A 25,981-nucleotide genomic window follows, 5' to 3' on the forward strand; every position below is an offset into this window, starting at 1 on the left:
GGACTTCCGTCATAGGTATGGGTTGGCCATAAAAAACACCATGTTCGAAAGTGGTGTACTTCAGCGGTCCCCAACCCCCGGGCCGGTACCGGTCCGTGAGTCGTTTGGTATTGGGGCGCGAGAGTTGAGGCTCAGGTGTGAAATGTATGTTTTTCAGGGTTTTTATCGGTTTTCAGCCTTATTTTGTTATCGTTTTTATCGTTAACTCGGTTTTCCTGGGTCTTTTCACGTGTGTTATGAACAGTGTTGGGACTAACGCGTTATTAAGTAACGCGTTACAGTAACTACGTTATTATTGTGGTAACGAGCACGGTAACTAGTTATTATGCCAAAACCAGGAACGCGTTACTCGTTACTGGGATTTAGATAGGCTCGTTACTCGTTACTTCGTGTGGTGGATATCGCAGAGCTTCCACAGATTCAATAACATTAGCAAGTGGTGGAGGCCAGCAGGTGGATGAAGGAAAAGGGAGGCAAGAGGAGAGACCCGGCGGCCGCGGTCCGAGTGTCAGGTGAACTGAACTTCAGGTAAGAAGTTATGACCTGCAGTCTATCGGAGTCAGATATAAACCAAGTTTAGGTGGAGTTTATTTTCGGTATGATGACTTTTTCGTACTGCGTGCTAGCTAGCATGACGGAGTTTCTATACAGCTGGGTGGGTGCTATGTTACTGATGTTGAACTTTATTTTGTTCATAGGTTAATTATTAGAGTTGCCAACCGTCCAGTAAAAAACAGAATCGTCTGGTATTCAGAGAAAATATTACGCGTTTTGTACTGAGGTGAAAAGGAACACAGTTTGTCCCGGACTTCAGCTACAGTGAAAAAGACACAAAGCTGAAGCTGCACAGCTGCCTCTTCTTCTCTCATTCTCTCCTCTCCTGTTTCTACTTCAATCACGAAACTGATCAATGATCAGCTGATCGGCTTTTCTCTCTTGTTTATTTATCGCCCACTTTGCGCCAGAAAGAGGAAACCAGCGGATGTCGCGCTAAACAACAGCAGCACGTTTAAGCTTGATCAGCTGTTGTTAGAATTTATTTAATATTAATTTCTAGTATCAGCTGATGTTTGCTGGAGCCACAGCTGTAAAGCTGCTGGTCATGATATCGGTTTGGTTATCTGGTGAGAGGGAAACATGCAGATGAAACCAGGAGATGTCCTTACTGAATCATCAGAGCTGAACAGGTGATGGAGAAACAGGTTTACCTTTTAGGTGACATGAATGAGTTGAAGGAAGTTATGAGCTGTTTCTGAGAGACAAATAACACCAGGATCCTTTTCTACGTAGCTGACAGCTGGTAACTGTGCAGGGGTGGATCTAGCAAAGTGTTGCCAGGGGGGCAGGTAGGGCATTAACAGGGAAAGGGGGGCACAAGGAAATACTTTTTTTATTATTCTCATTTAAAATGTCTCGCTTTAAAAAAAATAATTATCTGAGTCTTACAACAAACAATTGATAGATTGATACATATATACCATCAGAACAGTGTACATCACTGTCACAACAGTGTTTATTTTCATTCAAAGGCTTTATGATTTTTCCTATAATGGCGGGCCGGTCTCTGGTCAAAATGCCCGGGACGATTGTTTTGTCCCAGTCCAGCTCTGTATGCAGCTCATCTGCAGTCTGGAGTTACCTACATCTTCCTATTCAGAAGGCAGAATTTCCAAGTTCTGAGTACAATCAAAAGCACCACGACTGCAGTTTTTGTGTTGGATGTAAAAAGCAGGCTAGAATCATGGCGGCAGTCGACGACGGTCCAGGCGTGGGATTTCTCTCGTGGAAATGTGCACATTATTTTTTCCTTTCTATTGGTAGGTGGCACAGTGCACTTGTGGCAAGTAAGCAAGCTAGAAGACTGACAATCTTGCTGGGTATCCAGTTACGGAAGCAACACATTAACAAGAGAATTCTGAGTAAAACCAAAGTTACTTTCCCTAGTAACTAGTTACTCTGAAAGTAACGAGTAACTTGAAGTAACTGAGTTAGTTTTTTAGAGAAGTAACTAGTAATGTAACTAAGTTACTAATTTAAAGTAACTTACCCAACACTGGTTATGAATAAATCTTCTTTTTTTCAGTACCGGTACTAGTTTTATTTTGTTGTATTTATCCGCGACACCTTAAAGGCCGGTCCGTGAAAATATTGTCAGGCATAAACCGGTCTGTGGCGCAAAAAAGGTTGGGGACCGCTGGTGTACTTGGTATCATAGCAACTTATGCCAAATGTCAGTGATTTTTTTTTTTTTTTATATATTATCTGATCTGAGGTCATTTGTTTTGGACATTTGGATAAAGAGAAGGAGCTGTCAACTCATCACTATCTAGTGGTGAGTTGGGTCAGTAGGCTGGGAAGAATGCCAGATATACCTGGAAAACAGACTAGGAATGTCTGGTGGAGGCCCGGGTACTTAAGCTCATAGTGTAAATGGTAATTACTTGTGGACAAATCAGCATCTTCCATGCAAACTACAGGTAACTGCAACAATTTTCTATCGACCAAACCAATCCCAAGGAGGTTCTTGGTGCAACACCCCTTCAGACCACAGCCAAAGAATCGTGGTCTGAATGCTTTGTTGTGTCAAACACATTTACTTTCCCAAGAGGAGCACCATAGACTCTCTGTAGGCTTCTCTTGCTAATAAACAGTTTGTACCTTTAAGACCAGCTGTATGCTCAACTCGGTCACCTATAACATCTCAAAGTTTCTAGTTTCGATCCTCAACCCATTGGTAGGCAGCTCTAAACACCACATCCAGAACACCTTGGATTTTGTTGAGAAGGGTGAGCGATGTCATCATGGAGGCGGATGAAACAATGGTCTCGTATGATGTTACATCTCTCTTCACTTGTGTTCCAGTCACTAAAGCAGTGGAGGTAGTTTTTAAGAGATTACAGGATGACCCCAACCTCAGCAACAGGACCACACTTAGCACCAACCAAATGTGTTTGCTTTAGGAACTTTGTCTTCATTCCATATATTTCACATACAACGGTCAGTACTACAGGCAGAAACAGGGGTCAGAATCAGAATACTTTAATAATACCTGAGGAAATTATGTGGGTTACAGTTGCTCCAAGACAATAACAGTAACAGACTGAATAAATTATATAATACAATCTCTTACAACGTTTATAAAATATAAGAAATAGCTCTAATACAGTCTTTCTCAAAGTGTGCTACACTCTCCCTGGTGGTACGCGGGAAATCCCCAATTTTTAAAAAAAAATATTAAATAATATACCATTGTGAGGTATGCAAAGACAACATGAGCATTCCTGAGGCTCTTCTGGGAGCCGGAGTCAACTAGAAAACGTGTCCCTGAGCATGAGTTCTCTATAAAGAGTAGCCTTTTCAGCGGTCGCGGCCGCTACGGAGCGCTGGCAGGTTTGTTTCCCTGCAAAAGCGGCACGGCGCTGTCACAATGATGGTAAAAACACAGCCCTTTTCCATGGTGCCGCGATCCCAGCCACCATCGATGAGTTTGAGGCCCCCGGGAGAATCGGTGGGGGCGCGGGAGATGCCATCGGTGAGTCAGGAACTATCGCCTGGATGCCGAAGCTCCTAGTAGCCAGGAGAATGCGATTCACTTCTTCTGCAAGTGAGTGGTAATCCTTCGCGGCCAGGAGCGGGGAGTTGGCGAGGCCAGCTCGCACCGGCAACTGTTGGAGGAAGACGTGAGTGAAGAGGAATCCACCGTCATCCGTTCCTAGCAAGGACAGCGTGCTCTCCGTGACCTTGAGTCCAGTACCATCACCCAGGCCCGAGAGAGAGAGAGGAGTTTCTCGGCTGCTCTGCATTGGAGAGGGAGTAGCACCACAGCAGCAGCCCTTGCGAGCGGTGTATTTCCCTTGGGTGGGGGGATCCCAGAGGAGGGTCATCACACGGTGGGTGAACAGCGGATCCAGCAAGGCCACCACATGATGGTATTTCGTGTCGTTGGCCGAAACGCCACGAAGAGCAAACTGAGTTTCGACGTGCAAAAACCATGAAGGTCGGTCATGAAGCCAAAAATCTGGCAGCTTAACCGCCACAGCAAAAATTAAAACGTACAGCTCTGCTATCACTTCTGGCACAAATGAACAGTGTTGGGAAGGTTACTTTTAAAATGTATTCCATTACAGATTACAGAATACATGCCCCAAAATGTATTCTGTAACGTATTCCGTTACGTTACTCAATGAGAGTAATGTATTCTGAATACTTTGGATTACTTAATATATTATCATGCTTTTTACAACTACGTGAATGTACCATTGCTGTGTGATTTATTACTATCACTGAAGGTCCGCGGCTCCGAACCGTAGTAAAGGGACCTCTGACTAATACGGCGGGTTCCGTGTCGGGCTCGTAGCCGAAAAATAGCTTTACCATACTTTGTTGTTTGGGTCAACTTTGCTTGCGAGAGACAGAGAGAGGCGTTGAAAGACTGCTCCAACGGAACTTATTGTTTTCGGAGGAAAACACGAACACAATGTACACTCGAGTCTTAATAGCTTACAACTGGGCTCGTCAGGCACTCTTCTTGGCTGCAGTGGTTATTATTATATTTACATACTTCCAGCTCCCGTTTTTGCTCTATGACTGCTCGTACTTTTCCACTATCCTTTTTCTCCCTCCTCTTGCTCACAGACACATAACGTGTATGGCAGTCCATTCTCCCTGCAACATGGACTACACTGCCCATGAGGCTACATTCTTTAGAGATATGCCTGTAGCATTCTGCCTATTAGCTTAGCACAACAACAACAACAACAACAACAACAAAAAGGCGCTCTCTCACCCAGGAAACACACAGTCGCAGAGAGAGAGAGAGCGTCGCCCTGTAACCATGGCAACCGTAACGCTGCCGCCTGGAACAACAGAACATAGCTGTCAAACAAAACCCAAACAGTCCTGACCCGCCACAATATGAAACAGGAAAGTACCGCCGTGTAATCCATTAATTTCAACAAAGTAACTGTATTCTAAATACCACCTTTTTAAACGGTAACTGTAACGGAATGCAGTTACTCATAATTTGTATTTTAAATACCTAACGGCAGTATATGTATTCCGTTACTCCCCAACACTGCAAATGAAGGGAGAAAACTAAACAGCAGCGGGGTTTGTAGGGTTCCTGAAGTTTGGCTTGCTGGTATATAATGATGTGCTGCGTAGTGGCTAGCTACACAGCTATGGTTAGCATAGTACAAACACAGTGAAGCTGGAGGATGAACACTAACTTTTTTCCACTCAGTGAGGGTTCCCGATGGTTAGGAACAAATGTAACTGCATGGCAGGGTGCTGTTAACAGACCAAATTTCAGTCAGGAGAACAACTGTGTTACGCCCCACTTAAAAACGAAGTGTTGACTGGGGTGGGGGGTAACACAAAGTGAAAAAGAAAACATGAACTACTGGAAAATAGATGTCATTAAACATGATTTATTGCCCAGAACTACTACAGTAAAAATAAACACAGGGAAGCTCTTTTCTTCAGGGTCTCCAAGGCCAAAACAACAAACAAAACACCCCCTTTAGCTAAAAATCAAACCAAGAACTCTCTAACTAAAACAAAATACAATGGCTGAGCTCCCCGTCTAACCAAAACAGGAGAAAACAGTTGAAACAAAAATGGCAGAGAACCCCTACCTGCTTCCACAACGATGAACTAATTAACACAGTAAGGGCACACCTTTGCTTACAATAAAAGAAAGAAAAACAAAGTTTCACAGAGTTTAAGTTCTCTCTCTCTCTCTCTCTCTCTCTCTCTCTCTCTCTCTCTCTCTCTCTCTCTCTCTCTCTCTCTCTCTCTCTCTCTCTCTCACACACACACACACACACACACACACACACACACACACTAAGGTCTGCTGCCCAAAACACTATAGCTCACAGCTCTGGCAAAATGGGGGAAATGGCAGGGGTGTGGCAGTTTAGGATGGCAGACTATATGCCGTGGCTTACGAGCTGAAACACACCTCAGCTGTGGCTCATGAGGCAGACCTGCAACACAAGAAAAGGAGGAAAAAAAACTCTCTCCCCGAGGGAGAGCCACCAGAGGTCAGCGACCGTAACAAACTGCAATATAAGTTTAGTCATTAATATACTGCTGCATGGGCTGGGTTGTAGTTACATTGTAAGGTTTTAAAAACTGAGCTTTAAAAGGAATAGTGATGATAAAAACCGAGAGAGGCCAGCAGTGATCACTGACTTTTTTAGGGGCTTGTTCAGATTAAATAGAGCAAAATATGAAGAATTAAAACATGGTAAAAACACAACAGCCTTAATAAATGTAGAGTAGTTTGGACCAGGAAGTAGGTTTCATCAGGTCATCACTTAAAGATTGGATATTCCACCTGTTGTGAATGTTTTAATGCAGTACAGTTGTTATTATTATCACTTGTAACATCTTCTTTGTGTCAGTTAAAATAAATAGCATTCATATAAGAAACAAAATTGTCTTGTGTAAACTGTATGTGGTGTTAAATACTGTACTTTAATGTCGGTCATAAGGGTGGTACTGGAAGAGCCATATATTTTATGAGGTGGTACTCATTGTGAAAAGTTTGAGAACCACTGCTCTAATATATACAAATCGCTTTTGGGTAATCTCAGTCTCTTACTGAACGTGCTCCTGTGTCTCAGAAAATAGAGACGACTCTGGCCCTTCCTGTATAGTGCAGTGGTGTTGTTAACCCAGTCCAATTTATTATCTATGTGTACTCCGAGGTATTTATAGTGATGTCCACATCAACCATCTGGATTGACACGGGCCCAGGGACAAGGCCCAGTACTCAGTCTCATGACCCCCACTGATGCATCCAACCACCTGAAAGACAAAACAGAGGGAGGTTCACAAACAAATATACAAATTGCCTATGTCTGAGGCAAGACACAGCCCCAGCCCACCCAAACTATCTTAACTGCTCCCTCTCCTGAGTTTTAGTCATTTTAAAGGATACTTAAACCAATTTGTGTCCAGGAGTTTTGATTTGGTCTCCCTCACACTGGTTGGGAGGTAGGTTGAATTATCAATTTTTAATAATAACTTATACCATTTTGGTAACAATTTTGGGGTACTGAAATTTATAAACTAAGTTATCCAAGTAGGTATTTGTGGTATGGCATGGTTTGTGATGCTGCTGCAGGTGCGATTGACCCAGCTGCGCAGCATCTGCATATCCCCACATAGCAAGCAGGTCTGGCCCAGATCTGGTATCAAGCCGGCACTGCTGGCTGACTTCTGGCATGACAAGAAGTATGTCATCCATGTATGGGCCAGGCCTGGCATAGATGGAACTGTCTATGTGATGGCATGCCATATCTGGCTCGATTGTGGTTTGGTTTATGTGGCCCAGGCCCATAGAAAATAGGTCTGGCAATGATGGCACTATTTATGTTCCTATTTTCCCATTTTAGTTAGAAGACCCAAATGCCATGTTGCAATACTATACTGCTATGGTAGCCAACGTTTCAAATGCAGGTTTAGCAGGTTTGTGAGTTTATCCAAAACCTAGTGACGGTTTACTCATCTTTGCCACTGGGTGGCTGTAAGTCAGCAGGTAGAGCAGGTCACCTACTGATTGGAAGGTTAGTGCTTCGATCCTTGTCTTCTCCAGTCTGCATGTCGATAGTGTGAATGTGTATGAATGTAGTTAGGAGGCACTCAGTTTAGAGAAAGTGTGTGATTGGGTGAATGTGGCATGTTGTATGGAGCACTTTGAGTAATCTGGGAGAGTAGAAAAGCGCTACATAAGAATCAGTCCATTCACTGTCTGAACAGAGTTTCGTCATGTTACTTTTGCACTATTATGTTCCGGCACATGTCATTATTACATGGCTTGATTAAGGTACACATTAGGCTGACATCTGGGGCCAGAGCTTAAACTATTCTGGGCCAGCACAGGGCCAGCAGTGTGTCTATAACTGGCCCGTGGCTGCACATACCTTACACATGGCCCACATACCACAAAGAATGACAGTCCTTTCGTGGCCCAGATCAGGTTTGCCAGAGGTAATCCACACATGGGCTAGCACAGGACCACCAGTGTGTCTGCAACTGGCTTTGCGCTGGCCCATGTGTGGGCCACATCTGGCAAACTTATTTGTTTTCAAACTTATTTGTACTGGTTTATTTTTCCATAAAAATCTCCAGGTGTTTGAGTCTAGTTAAACCTGGCTGTAGAAGACAAAGGGCTGTAAATTCCTCTTACTTAACTCACATTTTGTAGGATTTATATTTGGTACTAATTTTGATTTGAATTATTGTGGATATGGATAAGCATAAGACAATGGGAATTTCATTTTACTTTAAAATCACATTTTAGTGTCATATTTATTGTTAAGTAGTATTTTCCCAATTAATTTATTTCTGTGTGCTGTTCCTATAATACTCTGCAATCGTGTACTTGGTGAGCAGTGGGACATGCATGTGCACTGTGGACAAATGATGTAACATCCCAAACAGATGCATCTGGAGAGCTGTAGAGTGTTTTGACTCAATTTATGAAGAATGAGCCAAATCCAAATTGCTTAAAACTGCTAAAAAAATTTCCAATTTACCCAGTCAAATTCTCTGCGTCTAAAGAGACAACTTTCGAATTTGTAGATGGAGCGATAATCTATTACATTAATTAGTCTGTTTTTATTAATGGCTGGGTGTCTACCCTTGATAAAACTTGTTTGATCAGGATGTTTTAAGACTGGAATGATTTTTTTAATCTTCTGACAAAGGCTTTGCAAAATATTTAAAGTTCTACATTTATGAGTGAGATTGGATGGTAACTGGATGGGAGTGTAGGATCTTAGCCAGTTAATAGAGATAGGCTGATCATATTTAGGACTAAAGCATTCATTAATGGTAGGATTTCTTTAGCAATCTTTTAGGAATGGGATCTAAAAACATACAGCCTCATACATTCCTCCAAACATTGATGGTTTGGAGGAAGTATTTACTGAAGTTAACTCGGAAAGTTTAACTAGAGAAAGAGCCTAAATAAATATAAATGGTATCAAAGGCTGTACATAATGTAACGTCTGTGAAATGGTGTCACAAACCTGGGCTGCGTGGCCATGACAAACAAAAACAACAACCAGGAAAGCCCAATATAGTATTGTTCAAAAAAAAAATTTAAAGAAAAAAACACAAACCATGGCGTGTTTAGTCAGTACAGTCAGTGGTGTGGATGCCTGCATGGATGAAAGAATGGTGTATGCAATGTTGTTTCATGCAGAACCAAGCCGAAGGCAACTAAAATCTCAAGGGGTGTCTCAAGGGGGAGCACGGTGCAGTACGGTGCCATGGTGGTTAACACTGTTGCCGCAGAGCAAGAAGGTCCTGAGTTCAATTCCACCATCAGGCCAGGGTCTTGTGTGGAGTTTGCATGTTCTCCCTGTGTTTGCGTGGGTTCCATAGAACCATAACAACATGGTGTATGCTGTACAGTGCAGCGAGGAATACCCAGACCTCTACATTGGAGAGACCAAACAGCCACTTCACAAGCGCATGGCACAACATAGAAGAGCCACCTCCACAGGACAAGACTCAGCAGTCCATCTGCATCTTAAGGATAAAGGTCACTCTTTCGAGGATGCCATTGTTCACATTTTGGACAGAGAGGACAGATGGTTTGAAAGAGGAGTGAAAGAGGCCATCTATGTCCACTGTGAGCGACCATCTTTGAACAGAGGCGGTGGTTTACGACACCAACTGTCTGCCATCTATAATCCAGTTTTGAGTTCCCTCCCCAGACGCCTTAACGCCCACTCACATCCTGGGCCATCTGACCTCAGGAATTCACATGACAAGGTGGGGCCAGGTTTCACAATGAGCTCACCCGAAACCCTGGCTGATTAGGTCCCACACCCGTTTTCACACCTTGGCTCATGTGATTAGAGGATCACCAGGGGGTCCTTTGTCCCTCTTTGGGGGGATACTCCCACTGGGTTTAAATCTGGGACTCTCGGCCATTTGACCTTAGAACTGAAGAAGCTTCTCGGATGAGAGGTGAAACGTCTTCAAGCAACTTAAAGAAGTCCAGACGCTTTTCTTTGCAAACTCCTTTGACTTCCATAGAAGTTGCGTGGAAGCTTGTTCCATAGAAGTGGAAAACTGAAGGCTCTCCCTCCCATTCTACTTTTAAATACTCTAGGAACCATGTAAGCCTGCAGTGTGAGAGTGAAGTGCTCTAATGGCATCATATGGTACTATAAGATCATTAAGATAAGATGGGGACTGATTATTCAAAACCTTGTATGTGAGGAGCAGGATTTTGAATTTAATTCTGGATTTAACAGTGAGCCAATGAAGGGAAGCCAATATAGGAGAAATATGCTCTCTCTTTCTAGTCCCTGTCAGTACTCTCTTTTTGGATTTATTGAAGGTTTCAAGTAAATCCAAGTACTTCCTACTTGAGGCTCTCTTTTTCACAGGAGCTACAGTATCCAGAGTCATATGTAGGTATGAGGTAAAATTATTAAGATAATCGACCTCTGTTGGAGAAGCGTTCAGGTAGCTTCTCTGCTCTGTGTTGGTACAGGGCATTGAAGATGATAACAGTGGGTGAATGATATTCTAAAACTTGGTAACAGCAGTTTCAAAAAGACATCTACTGTGATGAAATCTACTTCCTACTGCTGTGTAATCATCCATCCATCCATTCGCTTCCGCTTATCCTTTTCAGGGGTGCTGGAGCCTTTCCGAGCTGTCATAGGGCGAGAGGCGGGGTACACCCTGGACAGGTCGCCAGTCTGTCACAGGGCTAACACATAGACACACAGACAACCATTCGCTCTCACGTTCACTCCCGCATTCACACTTATGGGCAATTTAGACAGCAGTTTATTAATTTCTGTGTAATCAATTATTGTAAATTTAAATGTTGTCAGGAAATTATCAGACAAAAGAGGGGTTTCAGGAAACACTGTTAAATGTTCACTTTCTATGCCATATGTTACAACAAGAGCTAGAGTGTGATTAAAGTGGTGGGTGGATTTTTTTTTACATTTTTACATACATACAAGCCAATTAAGTCTAATAACAGATTAAATGCCGTGTTGAGGCTGTCATTTTTAGCATCTACATGGATGTTAAATCCATGTAGATGCTAAACATTAATTATTAATTATTTTATCTGAGCTGCTAAATCTATCTAAAAATGTATTGGCTAAAAAGTCTGACAAATCAGACAGAAAATCTGTGTAATGCCCAAGTGGACGATAGATGATAACAAATGAGACTGGTTTTTGATTTTTTCCAGTTTTTAAGTGAATTAAAAGTCTGTTTTGGTCCTTGGTTGATTAATAGGCTAGTGTGGAAAACTGACCTCTGATTCCTCCGATTGACGTAACCGGGTGTCATTACTGCTGACTTGAATTATAATTTTACTGAATTTATGTTATGTTTACCCTTAGCCAGCAGTTTTAAATTTTCCTCAGTGTCGCCTGCTCCGGCTCCTGGAAGACAATTAACTATGATTGCTGGTGTCTCTAGCTTCACATGTCTAAGATAAGATAAGATAAGATAAGAACAGACAGGAGTGTCGCCAAGTGGGGAAAAGCGGTTAAACACATGAACAGGTTGGTGGTGTACCATGGGCTTCTGTTTAGGACTGTGCTTCCTCCTCACCGTCACCCAGCCACCCTGTTTTCCCAGCTACTGGGGATAATCTGCTGGGGGACAGCTAGCAGGAGCTACGTTACCTTCGGCCTGGCTAAGCTACAGGTTTTTCAAGAGTGCGAAGTTGAGTCTTCAATTTATTGATCCTGGCCTCCAGAGCTGCAAATAGGCTACATTTATTACAAGTATCATTAGCGCTAAAGGAGGCCGAGATGTAACTCCCCTTCCTACTGCTCCCTGCAGGCCATTGCTGCCTCCCCCTGGAAGTGGGTACTTGGTGATTCTTGGGGCTACTCACGGTGGCTTGGAACATGGCCTGCTGGGGCTCCTGTTCTTAGTTTTTGCCAGGATTGGCCAGCTTCTGACATGGTCAGCTGCCAAGGAGGCCATTTATGTGAAAAGAGAAAGACCATCTCTAAATCAAGGAGGGGGCCTAAGTGTACCTCTTTCACTATCATACAATGCTGTGAGCTATTCCCCAACTCTCTGTGAATAGTACTCATGGTCATTGATCAATGGTCATGACAATTTGCATATTAACAATCATGAAACTGACCTCATGACCCATTGTTAATCAGTGGTGCTAGGTTTGGTTATTATGTGAATGTACTGTTTATAAGGCTGAGGAAACCTGCAGTCAGTTGAGATTGAAAAAATCACTTAAAAGAGTGATGAAACATTTCTCCCACTTAAAACAGTATGTCCAGGTGAACAGAGTCAGCTTTCTGTGATTTCCTTACCTGGGTGATTGAGCATACATCAAGACATTTTTTGATGTGTTTTTCAGGAAATAAGACCAGTTTAAATTGTTCATCTCCTCAAGTTTTTACTAACAATTACTTTGGTTGATTACTGCTGATTGCTGCTCAATTGTGCAAAGCACATATGCCTACAATTACCAACATGCAAGCACACATGATGCCATTATCTTTGGAAATAATTAAAGGGAAAAATTGTGTGCTTAAGATTCAACTCAAAAAACACTGATATGCAGCTTTCAAAAATTTTGTTGTGGGAATAAGAGGGTGGTGTGTTTCAAAAAGCAATTTTGAACTGACAAGCTTTAGTTTAGTTGCAAAATCTTTAATTATAAGTTATATAAATCTGAAGACTTCATTGAGTTTATATCTATAATTTTTAAAGTGTGTTCTTTCTTTCTTTCCTTTTTCTCTTGTTAATGTCCCTCATGTTCCAGATTCACATTACTGTTATGGACAACAATGACAATGCTCCCATCTTCTTCCAACCAACTTATGATGTCGTTGTTTCTGAAGATACACCACCTGACACTAAAGTGGTCCAGGTTCAGGCATCAGACCGTGATAAGCATCACCAGTTAACCTACTCTCTGCAGAGTTCCATAGACCCAAACAGCATGGGTCTGTTCCGTATTCATCCCACCCAGGGCACTATCTACACTACTCAGAGGCTTGACCATGAGGCCTGTGCACGACACATTCTCACTGTGATTGTAAGATATACTTTGATCCATGAGTTATTTTTGGTCTAAAAGTCTAAATCATAGAATTGTATTCATCATACAGATAGTTTTCCTGTTTTAATTATGCAACCACACAGTAATCCTCCGTTTGGGCTGGACTACCTTTTGGTGACATCAGCTGACTAGTTACATGGTTTACAAATTACACCATTCAGTAAACCAGTATCCACATCTCACTGCATCATTAGAAGTTACATATCTAAATTTTAAACTACTACATAACACAGGAGACATATGTGTGGTTAAGGAGAGTGAGGAAGTAACAGTTGTAGTCTAATGACTTGTTTTTGTAGACATTATTTAGACTATCATATATCTTCATCCTATACATATCATTAAAGAAAACATTTAGGTTTGTTTAATCATTTTCTCCACAGGTAAAGGATCAAGAATTCCCATACAGAAAAGATTTGGTTCGTGTACTAATAGAAGTGGAAGATGTAAATGACCACGTACCCAATTTTACCAGTGCTCTGTATGAAGGCTCAGTATATGAGTCAGCAGCAGTGGGATCAGCTGTAGTCCAGGTGACTGCCCTAGACAAAGATAAAGGCGAGAATGCAGAGCTACACTACTCTATTGAAGCAGGTAAGCTATGGCAACTGAGTACTTGCTCCTACATATGTACATGGTTTGAACGTTAATTTGATATTTTGTCTATTATTGGGGTTTTTGGGTTTTTTTCTCTTCAACAGGAAACAGTGGAAATACATTCCAAGTTGAGCCAGTTTTAGGTGTCATCACTGTTGCACATGAGCTGGACTTATCCAGCATAGGCCATTATATTCTCACTGTCAGAGTAATTGACAGTGGCTCCCCCCCACTTTCCACTACCACAATAGTGCGGATTGCTGTCACTCTATCTGATAATGCTGGTCCAAAGTTCCCTCAACCTGAGTACCAAACTGAAATCATGGAGAATGCATTGGTTGGGACCTCTGTCAGTACAGTCAGTGCTGTCAGCCAGTCCACCCTCAATTATGACATCAAGCAGGGCAATACCGATCATGTTTTTAAGATAAATCAATATAGTGGAGTGATTACTACTCAAAAATCGCTTGACTATGAGACTACAACTTCTTACACACTGATAGTCCAGGCTATTAACATGGCTGGCATGGCCTCCAATGCTACTCTGTTAATCCAGGTAGTGGATGATAATGACAACCCACCAGTGTTCCAGGAGCTTCACTACCATGGGAGTATAAGTGAGGCCGCACCAATTAACAGTGTAGTCTTAAACTTAGATGGTTCACCTCTAGTAATAAAAGCCACTGATGCTGACCGTAACCAAAATGCACTGCTGGTATACCAGATTATTGAAGACACAGCAAAAATGTTCTTCACCGTGGACTCAGGAACTGGCTCCATCAGAACCATTGCTAATTTAGATTATGAGACCTGTACTATCTTTCATTTCCATGTACATGTGAGAGACAACGGAACGCCACAGTTGACAGCGGAAAGTCCAACTGAGGTCACAATACAAGTGATTGACACAAATGATTCCCCACCTCGCTTCACCCAGAGTTCTTATGAAACAGTCCTGTTACTCCCCACTTATGTTGGAGTTGAAGCACTTCAGGTTTCAGCTACAGACCCTGACAAAGATATCCCTGCAGAGCTTATATACTCTCTGACTGATGGAGAACTGCAGCACTTTGGCATCAAACCTTCAAGTGGAATTATTGTAGTCAAAAACAACAACTTTTCCAAAGAGCGCTTCCGCTTCAGTGTCAGAGTTTCAGATGGTAAATTCTCTAGCATGGCTTTGGTGACTATACTTGTCAGAGAAGCTCTAGACTCTGGCTTCAGCTTCACCCACAGTATTTACTCTTCATCTATTAAAGAGAATGTATTGAATATCACAAAGGTAGCTGTGGTCAATGCTATTGGAAACCGTCTGAATGAACCAGTAAAGTACAACTTGTTGAATGCTGGTACACATTTCAAAATTCGCCCAACATCTGGAGTCATTGAGACCACAGGTATAGCATTTGACCGTGAAGAGCAAGAGTTCTATGAACTGGTGGTTGAAGCAAGAAAGGAGCATGACCCTCTACATGTGGCTAGAGTCGTAGTTAGAGTCCAAGTTGAAGACATAAATGATAATGCCCCTGTGTTTGTTGGACTTCCTTATTATGCAGCTGTTCAAGTAGAAGCTGAACCAGGATCACCCATTTTCAGGGCCATGGCAGTAGATGGTGACAAAGGAATTAATGGACAAGTATCTTACTATCTCAAAGATGACCATGGTCATTTTGAAATCAACAGGCAGACAGGTAGTCTCAGCCTCAAGAGGTCTTTTGAGTCTGATTTGTCCAATGTGGAATACCGAATGGTAATATATGCCAGAGACAGTGGTTACCCACCCCTTTCATCTACAATAGAGTTTCCCATCACTGTAGTCAACAAAGCCATGCCTGTTTTTGCCAAATCATTTTATACTGTTGCTGTGAATGAGGATGTAGCTGTGCACACACCTATCCTTGGCATCAATGCCTCTAGCCCTGAAGGACAAAGCATCATCTACACAATTGTTGATGGAGATCCATCCCTACAGTTTGACATTGGTTTTGATACCGGAGTCATAAGTGTCATCCATGCTTTGGATTTTGAGGCAACATCATCTTACCACCTGACTGTTAGAGCCACAGACTATCTTACTGGTGCCCATGCTGAGGTTGATGTAGATGTGTTTGTCCAGGATGTCAACGATAATCCACCTATCTTCCAGAAAATGACCTACAGGGTAGTTTTATCTGAAACAGCCATGATTGGAACGCCAGCACTCCAAGTAGTTGCCACAGACAAAGATTCTGAGAAAAACAGTGTTGTCCGCTACCAGATCTTCTCGAATTCACGTAATAATACAGAGTACTTTCATATTGACAGTAGCAGTGGATTAATCCTGACAGCTCGTATGCTAGACCATGAACTACTCCAAAAATATGACTTTATTGTCAGGGCAACCGATAATGGTTTTCCACCACTGAGTAGTGAAGTGTCTGTGACAGTCATGTTGAATGACATAAATGACAATCCTCCAGTTTTCAACCAGCTGCTCTATGAGGCATATGTGAATGAGTTGGCAACAAGGGATCACTTTATAACTTGCGTCCAGGCATCTGATGCAGACAGCTCAGATTTTGACAAGTTGGAGTACAGTATTTTATCAGGAAATGAAAAAAGGAATTTTGCAATAGAAAAAAAGACGGGGATAATCACACTGTCCAGCCACCGTAAGCAAAGAATGGAGCCTGCCTATAGTCTCAATGTTTCAGTATCTGATGGGGTGTTCACCAGCACCGCACAGGTTCATGTAAAAGTGTGGAGGGCCAATCTGCATAGTCCAGTGTTTGGACAGAATATGTATGGGGCGGAGCTAAGAGAGAATGCTGCTGTGGGAACCAAAGTTATACAGGTAGGTGCAGTAAGGATTCATTAAATTATAAATTAAAAAGAAATAACATTAAGTATATTAAGTAGCTATAAAGTATTTTTCTGAATTGACTAAGATGATCAAAATTTTCATTTCAGGTCAAGGCAACAGATGCAGACCCAGGAGAGTTTGGGCTCATAACTTATTCCTTTGTGAATGATGTTGGTAAGGACAAGTTTAGCATCGATGCAAATGGTCAGATCTACACCACAGAAAAACTTGATCGTGAGGATCCAGCTAACAAAGACATTGTTCTCACAGTGGCGGCCCAAGATTTAGGTGGACGAGTCTGTTACTGTACAGTACAAGTTACTCTATTGGACGATAATGATAATGCACCTTGTTTCCGTGCCACAGAGTATCGAGCTTCAGTGAAATCTGATGTAGCTCAAGGTTTTTTGGTGACACAGATTCAGGCCCATGATCCTGATCATGGCATTAATGCTAAAGTGACATATTCACTTTACAGTGAGGCAAATGTACCAGTGGTAGATATTTTGGAGATAGACCCAGACAATGGATGGATGGTGACTAAAGGCAGTTTCAGCCATTTCAGAAACTCTGTATTATCTTTCTTTGTGAAGGCTGTTGACGGAGGAAATCCAGTCAGACACTCTCTAGTGTCTGTCTATATCCATGTTCTTTCTCCAGAGACTTTTATTCCATCCTTTAGCCAATATCATTATTTATTCAATACACCAGAGAACACTCCTATTGGTTCAGTCATAGGAACAGTTCACCTCAACACTCCTCTTGAATTTACATCACTCTCTACTACTTTTGCCCTGGTTAATGGAGAGGCTGGTGAAAACAACCAAGATGGTGTGTTTGTGGTGGAAAAGCATACTGGAGTGATCAAGCTTGATAAGCCTTTGGACTACGAGGTGATCAAAGGATACTACTTCAAAGTCACTGCCACGGCACAACAGGCTAAGCTTGATTCGGTGAGTTGTGTTGAAGTTGAAGTCAAGGTATTAGATTTGAATGACAACAAACCAGCTTTTGAGGCCAACTCATATGATACCACCATTATGGAAGGAATGCCAGTTGGAACCAGAATCATTCAAGTTCAAGCAAGAGACCCAGATTCTGGATCAAATGGCCAGGTAACATATAAACTTGGTTCATTAATCCAGTTAAAAGAGGATTCAGACACACTGGTCAGCACTTTTAGCATTGACAGCAATACTGGTTGGATCACTACACGCAAAGACCTGGATCATGAAACTAGCCCCTCGTACACTTTTACAGTGGTGGCCTCAGACCTTGGGGAGACCCTGACTCTTTCCAGTACAACCACTGTCACAGTTTCATTGTCAGACATCAATGACAACCCTCCCAGGTTCATGGAGAACCACATCTTTGGTTCTGTTCAGGAGAGTGACCGCCCAGGAGAGGTTGTGGCTGTGCTGATAACTAGAGATGATGATAGCTCTGCCTTCAACTGTCAAGTCAGCTATCACATCACTGGTAAGTCCCAAGGCAAATATTTTTTACTGCATTGTTAAGGAGTAACCGATAGAAAACAGAAAAAAAACTTAAATACATCTATTAATTAAATCAACAGTTGACATTAGGTAATTCAATTCAGAGCACTTTATTTATATAGCACCAAATCACAAGTATTTTACACTGTCAGGTAAAGACCTTACAATAACATACAGAGAAACTTGCAACAATCAAGCGATCTCTCCAACCCCTTTTTGAGCAAACACTTAAGTAAAATGTATTTATATAGCACTTTTTACAGAAAAAAATCACAGTGTTTCACAGTAAAAAAAAATAAATTAATAAGAATGTAAAAACAAAAAAAAATAAATAAACAAAATTTAAAACAAAATGCAAAACAACAACAATGAAGACAAGCAAAAACTGGAGTGATATTGATCTTCTGTTGGTACCAGTTAAGTCTTGCTGCAGCATTCTGTACAGTCTGAAGGTGATCCAAAGCTGTTGTTGAAAAAAATCAAAGGACTATTATAATAATCCAGTCGGGATAAGAAAAAGGCATGAATAATCATCTCAAGTTCAGCCTTTGAAACCAGTAGTTTGATTTTAGAAACATTCCTTAGATGATAAAAACAGTTCTGAACCAGTTGTTTGGAATAAAATGGTAAATGGACTGGTTTTTATATAGTGCTTTTCTACTCTGAGTACTCAAAGCGCTTTACACAACTTGCCTCATTCACCATTTCCCACAAGCATTTTTTTCTATGCTCTTTCTATCCAACACTCATTCATGCACCAATGGACGAATTAGAGACCAACTCAGGGTTAGTATCCTGCCTAAGGATATTTCGCATGCACACTCAAGCAAACGGGAATCGACCCACCAACCTTCCGATAAGTAGGGGACTGGCTTTACCACCTGAGCTACAGCCACCTCTACGATGATGCTGATGCAACATTGAACTGTCAAACATAACACAACCATTTGGTGGTAATGGGAGGAAGGTAGGACAAAAAACACATTGTGGAAGAGAGCGAGAAGTTAATAATAGGTAATGATTAAAGACATAGTGACTCAAAAAGGTGAGTGAAGAAGAGACACCTGGTGCATCATGAGTTGCCTAGTGCAGTATAACTAAGAGAAGATTCAGGCTGAAGGTGAAGGCTCTGCCACTCATTTTACTTTTAAATATCCTAGGAACCACAAGTCCACGGTGTGGCAGCAAAGTGCTCCACTGGGGTGATACAGAACCATGAGGTCTTAAGATAACCTTTAAGAAACCTTATATGTGGGAGGAAGGATTTTAAATTCAATTCTGGGTTAAATAGGGAGTCAATGAAGAAGCCAGTATTGGGGAAATGTACTCTCTCTTTCTAGTCCCTGTCAGTACTCTTGCAGCACCATGTTGGATCAGCTGAAGGCTTTGTAGTGAGTTTTTCAGGCAAGCTCGTGATGATGATGAATGTAGTTTCCACTGACCAACATCATGTTTCTAATATTTCTCTGGCTCTTCCTGTAAAGTGCAGTGGTGTTTTTAAGCTTGTCCAGTTTATTGTCAATTTGTACTCCAAGGTATTTATAGTGCTCCACTATGTCCACATTGACTTGAATCCACATGGATTGAAACAGGGGTCACTGTTTCCTGGTCTGCCTAAGGTCCACAATCAGTTCCTTGTCTTTGTCATGGTGGCTGCTAGTATTTTTATAGAGCCTCAAACCCTTTTTTCAGGCTAAATGAGGATTTTCAAAATTGGTGAGATCCTGTTTTCTCTCCAGCTTATGGGTTATCTGCATCAAGCTGCACGTTTGAGAGTTATACCAGGGAGTCAAGTACTTCTGATTTGCGGCTTTTTAAGCCACAGTATCCAAAGTTGTAAACACTGAGGATGTTTTCTCTCTTTTTTTTGGTCCTGCATAAGGGTGAACCATGGAACCAGTTAGGTTTAGGATTATGTTACAATTTTCAAAGTGCTGGGCAGGATCACACTGGGTGGCACATTATACTAGCAGCAATCATAGCAGTGCTAGTGCTATAATTACTTTGTGACTGTGACAGAATTTTAAAATTCAATTGGTATCAAAAGATAATAGACTCTTACTGTGGGATTCAGGAAACAAATGCCATCTTTCAATATTTCTTGATGTCAGCCTGGGATATTCTTCGCATGAATAAGGTCCAAATGTGCAGATCAAATCTAAAATATTCATAAATTATTATACAGTATGGATAATGATTGCTCTCCAAGTGCATGTCTGATTAAACATACTGATTTGGCTGATCAACTGGCAGTGAGCTACAGGAAAAAACAACATACTATAATTAGATACATTTAAAATTCATTAAATCTCCTTAACCATAAATCTTTATAGAATATGCAATTGAGTTATTATTACTTTCTGTAATTTTTGCCAATTTTGATAATTGAAATAGAATTTCCTTTATATAGCGCCAAATCACAACAACTGTTCCCTCAAGGTCCTTTATATTGTAAGGTAAAGAACCCTAAAATAATACAGTGAAAACCCCAACAACAACCCATAAGACCATAAGGCAGAGCCTTCGGCTTTTGAGCCCTTCTTCTGTGTAAGACGCACCAGTTTCTATTCAGGAAATGGACACCTTGTCGACTTTAAAGACTAGGTTTAAAAATTGGTGTGATTTTAGCATAGGAGGATGGAGCAAGTCATTTACTAATTGGAAGTTTGGTGGTTCGATTCCTGGTTGCTCCAGTGTGCATACCAAATATCCTTGAGCCATATACTAACCCCTGTGATCCATGCACTGGAGTGTGAATGTGTGTAAATGTCAGAAAACACTTAAGCATAAGGGGAAAAATTGCATGTATGAATAGGAATAAATTAAGTATTTTGTGTAAAGCCTTTTGAGTGCTCAGTTAGAGCAGAAAATCGTTATGAAAAAAACAGTCCATTACCAAAACTTCCCTTTTGCTAAACAGTGTAGTTTGAACTGGATCAGGTGACACTGAATCTTTCCTTTTCTTACACTGCAATAGGCTTAGGCTTCCCATGATTCACTATTCACTATTTCATGATGCAGTATTTTTTCCTCAATCACCTTATTCACTTTATGTTCTTGTACACCTCTCTGCATCATTATGTAATTTCAAATGCAACATTCAACTTCAAAACTTTAGAGTCAGCTCCTTCCCTGCTTGTATCTGTTCATCGTCTAGTTCAGTCTGTTGTCGTTGTGGACTTGTACTCTTATGTACACCACACTGACATTCTGTCTCAGGATAGTCATGGGCCATCTAGTTGTACTCTTTCTGAGGTTGGGCTCTCTGATCTTATACCCATTCAAAAGCAGATGATATATCTCTGACCATTCCACAAAATCTTCTACTAATACTCTCCTCCTGCATATCACTAATATTTCCAACCTACTGCATAATCATCTCAATATTTCTGTAGAGGGAGGTCCTGGAGGTGTACTGAAAGTCTGAAGTATAATAAGTGAACAGGAATTGAAACAGTGCAGCCCCTTTCTGGAGCTCCAGTACTATAAATCACAATGTCAGATAGAGCACTGCCAAATCTTACATACTTTATACTGGACGTGATTACTGACATTTCCTGTATTTTCTCCCTGAGTGACACTGGTTAGATTGTGTTGAAAAGCTTTTGTAACCTACATCAACTACACTGTCACATCCACCAGTTGCAATAAAATATATATGGAAGCTTCATAAGGGCAACTGTGGGTCATGTGATAGAGAGGGTTATCTACCAATGGTGGAGTCCACACACTGAAGTAACCTTGGGCAAGATACTGAGCTCATTGTATCCACTGGCATATGAGCACAAGAAAGTATGCGTTTAGGTGTAGATGATAAATGTGCTGTGTGAATGTATTTGTGACTGGCTGAGTAAGGTCTGCAGTAGAAAATGGTTGAAATTTTCAACTGAATAGAATGGTGCTATAGAAGTATCAGTTTTTTTGTTTAACATAATCTGCCTTTGGATCCTCTTTCACACACTCCATTCCTGACACAACTTTAAAAACAAGTGGCCTCGAACTTTATTTGATATTCTCTGCATCAAACTGTAAAGGTCAGCAATGAACCCACAAACAACAGCTGATAGCAGTGTCATTCTCTCTGTTGTGTCAGCCTTTAATACTAGTTCTTATAGTTGTTTGTTTCCCAGAAACTTTATATGCAAGTGTCTAATAATGATGCTTTTATTGTTTTTTGGTATTTAGCCTAACTCTCGGCCCCCGGCTGTATGTGATACACCAGCAGATTAAAAAAAAAACTGCCTGGTTTACACATCCTTCATGTAAATGCTGGTAGCTTGCTACCTAACATGAATATGATTGAATTCTGACTGTTCCAGAGAAGTCTTGGGAAGCTGCTCAAGTCTTGAAGATCTGCACCTACGCAGTTTGAAATTACGGACCTAAGTAATTAACCTGTTTGGAAATCAGTCTATGGCTGTGGTTGGCTACTATTGGCCACTATCTGCTTCCCCTACCACAGAGCCTTCTCTAAGGCTACGTTCACACTGCAGGTCTTAATGCTCAATTCCAATTTTTTGATCAAGTCCGATTTTTTTGTCTGCTTGTTCACACTACAAATAAAATGTGACCGCAAACGCCCTCTAGTGTGAACCCTCAAAGCAGCCCGCATGCGCAAAAGAAGACGTCACACACAATGTGCTTTGTTTAGACCCAGACCAAACAGTATTGTTTGACTGATGGCCCTTAATATAAAGACTTGTTTTGGACTTTACGTTTCCCAATTTTGCTTTAAGTTGTAAAGTTATTTTGTTATTTACATATGGCCTAATAATTATCCTTATCACTGTTTTAGAGAGGAATGGTGCTTCAAAGGATAGTTGCAGATTTCTGTCAGAATCTGCAGATTATACAGTACAAATAAAATGTTCACGTTTCTCCAACGCTGTCTTCCAAACAGTTTCACTGACACCTACACTGGATGGCCAGGAAGCGTTCACGATGTCTTCTCAGGCGCTTCTCCGGCGCTGATAATTGGCATCTGTCTTGTGTCAGTGACGTAAAAGACGGATTTAATGCGACATGACCGTTCAAACAGCAGTCGCTTTCTAAAACATCAGATATGTATCGGATTCAGTACCACAGACGAAAGTGACCCAGATCGGATTTGAAAATATCGGATTTGTGCTGTTCACACTGTTATACCATGATCGGATATGGGTCGCATAGGGTCAAAAAAGTCGGATTTGGTGCGCTTTCGCGTGCAGTGTGAACGTGGCCAAATTTGACTTTTATCTGAACTGCATTTTCTTCTTTGTCTGATGGCACACTGTTTTTCTTTAAATCTTAAACAAAATATTCAAAGCTGTATACGCCTTAATCCCAAATCACCAGATAAATCATCTCTTATTAACACTTTTTTAAAACTAGTATGCCAAATAGGTTTGTGGGTGAGAAACGCTAAACTCTTACAGTCCAAGCCTGGCATCTTTACAAAAAGAAATTTAAAGTTTTTATTTACGACTTCAGTCAGATTTAACTGGGGTCGTATTACAAGTCCAATTTAGCATGGAAATATTTCCATTGGTCATTCTCCTACATAAGAGGAACCAGACGTGGGCTACTGTGAGAAAGTCTGACTAATGATGTTTGGCTATGTTTTCGTAAGTTTCGTAATCGGTTCAATGCCTCCATTAGGAGGGCAAATGCTCATACCATTGAGATAGTTTCCGAACAGTCACAGCTAGCTTTTGATTGTATACAGTCACAGCTGTGTCAGCTCCGACTGGTTTTAAATACAAATAAAACCAAGGTCATGTTGTTCTGAAATGGAAATAGCGTGCCTGCAGTACTTCACTCTCTTGTACCCGGCATTTCTATTGAACCTGTGACCTCATACAAATACTTGGGTGTTTGTGATTGGTGATAATCTTTCCTGTAAGCTACATATTGCTCACCTGTTAAAGAAACTTTTTTCTTTTTTCCAAAATCATTGCTAATTTGTGTTTCACTTTCACTGCAAGGAAAAGGCATCTTGCTACCACCTTTTTACCCCTCCTGAATGGCTCTGCTCATTCATGGCTCATTCTGCTATTTGTGGTTTACTGCCCTCCTATTTATCAGATTACATGTTACTTAAACATTTTAGTCATAGTTTGTGGTCTCAAGACTTAATTACATTGAGTTTTCCATCAGTTCTTACAGATTTTGGAAAGAAAACATTCTTCTTTTCTGCCCCATTTTCATGGAATACATTACAGAAGGACTTACAGCTCTCTCAGTACATTTCACTAGCAGAGTTTAAAAGATGTACAAATGCCCTTGTGAAATCATAATTGGGAATTTGTTCCTGTTTTTCCAGTAACTGTTTAAACATGAGATAATTTTTATTTTCATCATTTTATTGCTATTTTATTGTTTTATTGTTATTTTATTTTGTTTGTCAGAAACAGATCTCTCTTGTAAATGAGACATTGAGTCTCAATAAAGGTTAAATAAATTAATGACCACCTGTGGTGGAGTTGGGCTCCTTCCTCCTGCTGGCATGGTATCGCGGAGATGTGTGGCCCCAAATCTTCCCTACCGTTGAGGGCTGCTGATGGCCCATCTCTGTCTGCCTCTGGCTCTAGTGGGGCATTTTTGCAGTTTCCCACCCTAATTTCTAAGTACATTTAATGACAAAGACACACACACACTTAAACTTGACAATCTTGCTCTTTCTCTCTCTCACATTCGCACACACATACACCAACACCAGAAGAAGATTGTTGATTGCGTTTTCGAATTCTTGTGTTCCAGGTGTCTGTTTTTCTTACAGGCTTCTGCCTGTCTTGAAAACCAAGATACACAACAGTGCAGTTCAGATCATAATTCTAATTTCCAAGGCAGCCAGGCAGGACAGCCAAAAAAAAGTTAAATAAATTAAAAAACAAAGAAAAAAACAAAACAGTTTTTAAAAAATCAACAACAGTATCATGGCAGATAGTAAAGTAAGTAAAGTAAAAGTAAAACTTTATTTATATAGCACCTTTCAAGATAAAAATCACGAAGTGCTTCACAGAAGCTAAAACCTAAAAATAAAAATCAACCAAAAGCAAGTTTAAAAAGATTAGTTTTTAGCTGTTTTTTAAAAGCGACCACTGAGTCCACAGATCTCAGGCTCAAAGGGAGAGAGTTCCACAATCTGGGGGCCACTGTTACAAAAGCTTGTTACAAAACAAGCCTTTTGTTTTCAGCCTCGTGTGTTGGACAGCCAGCAAGCCCTGGTCACATGACCTCAGGGACCTGCTGGAAATGTATGGATGTAAAAGTTCACTTATATATGTTGGTGCTTGTCCATGCAGAGCCCTGAAAGTCAAGGTCAAAACCTTAAACTGGATTCTGAATTTAACGGGGAGCCAGTGCAGCTGAATCAGCAGGGGTGTGACATGGGAATACTTGGAGGACTTGGTCAGAAGCTTTGCAGCAGCGTTCTGAACAACTTGCAGATGCTCCAAAGAGGCTTTACATAAACAAGTAAACAAAGAATTACAATAATCCAGTCGAGATGAAACAAATGCATGAATGACAATTTCTAATTCGGAGCGCGATACAATAGGATTCAGCTTAGCAATGTTTCTCAAGTGATAAAAACAGGAGCGAACCAGAGATTTTACATGGGCATCCAAAGTCAGAGCTGAGTCAATAGTAACACCAGGGTTCCTGATAGACGGTTTGGCAAATGTAGCAAGTGGACCCAAGTTTTCCATAACACTAGGTACAAAACTTTTAGGAGCACAAACAAGGACTTCAGTCTTCTCCTCATTTGTCACATGATGCAAAGTTTGAAGTAATAGTAGTTCAAGCTACCAGACAGACAACTTGGGTATCTTATACTCAGAGATAAAGACTTTATATAAAGGACCCGATGATTCCACAGGTTTATTTGGCAAACTGATTTTTATTTTACTCTCACACATGTATATACTTCTGTGACTGTACACTTTCCAGTGGGCTCCAGCCCACTGT

General features: G+C 41.1%; 1 protein-coding gene across 5 annotated transcripts in view; it reads left to right on the forward strand.

The window, feature by feature from the left end:
• The window catches only part of fat3a (FAT atypical cadherin 3a), a 215,487-nt gene that overhangs the window by 105,403 nt on the left and 84,103 nt on the right, over positions 1-25,981 (forward strand). For all 5 annotated transcript variants that reach the window (XM_039622588.1, XM_039622586.1, XM_039622587.1 and 2 more), the window contains 4 exons: positions 12,800-13,075; positions 13,483-13,693; positions 13,801-16,529; positions 16,646-18,017. In XM_039622588.1, coding sequence (XP_039478522.1) covers positions 12,800-13,075; positions 13,483-13,693; positions 13,801-16,529; positions 16,646-18,017 — 4,588 coding nt within the window. The remainder of the gene's footprint in view (positions 1-12,799; positions 13,076-13,482; positions 13,694-13,800; positions 16,530-16,645; positions 18,018-25,981) is intronic.

Source organism: Oreochromis aureus, linkage group 14, assembly GCF_013358895.1.
Source record: "Oreochromis aureus strain Israel breed Guangdong linkage group 14, ZZ_aureus, whole genome shotgun sequence".
Classification (NCBI taxonomy): domain Eukaryota; kingdom Metazoa; phylum Chordata; class Actinopteri; order Cichliformes; family Cichlidae; genus Oreochromis; species Oreochromis aureus.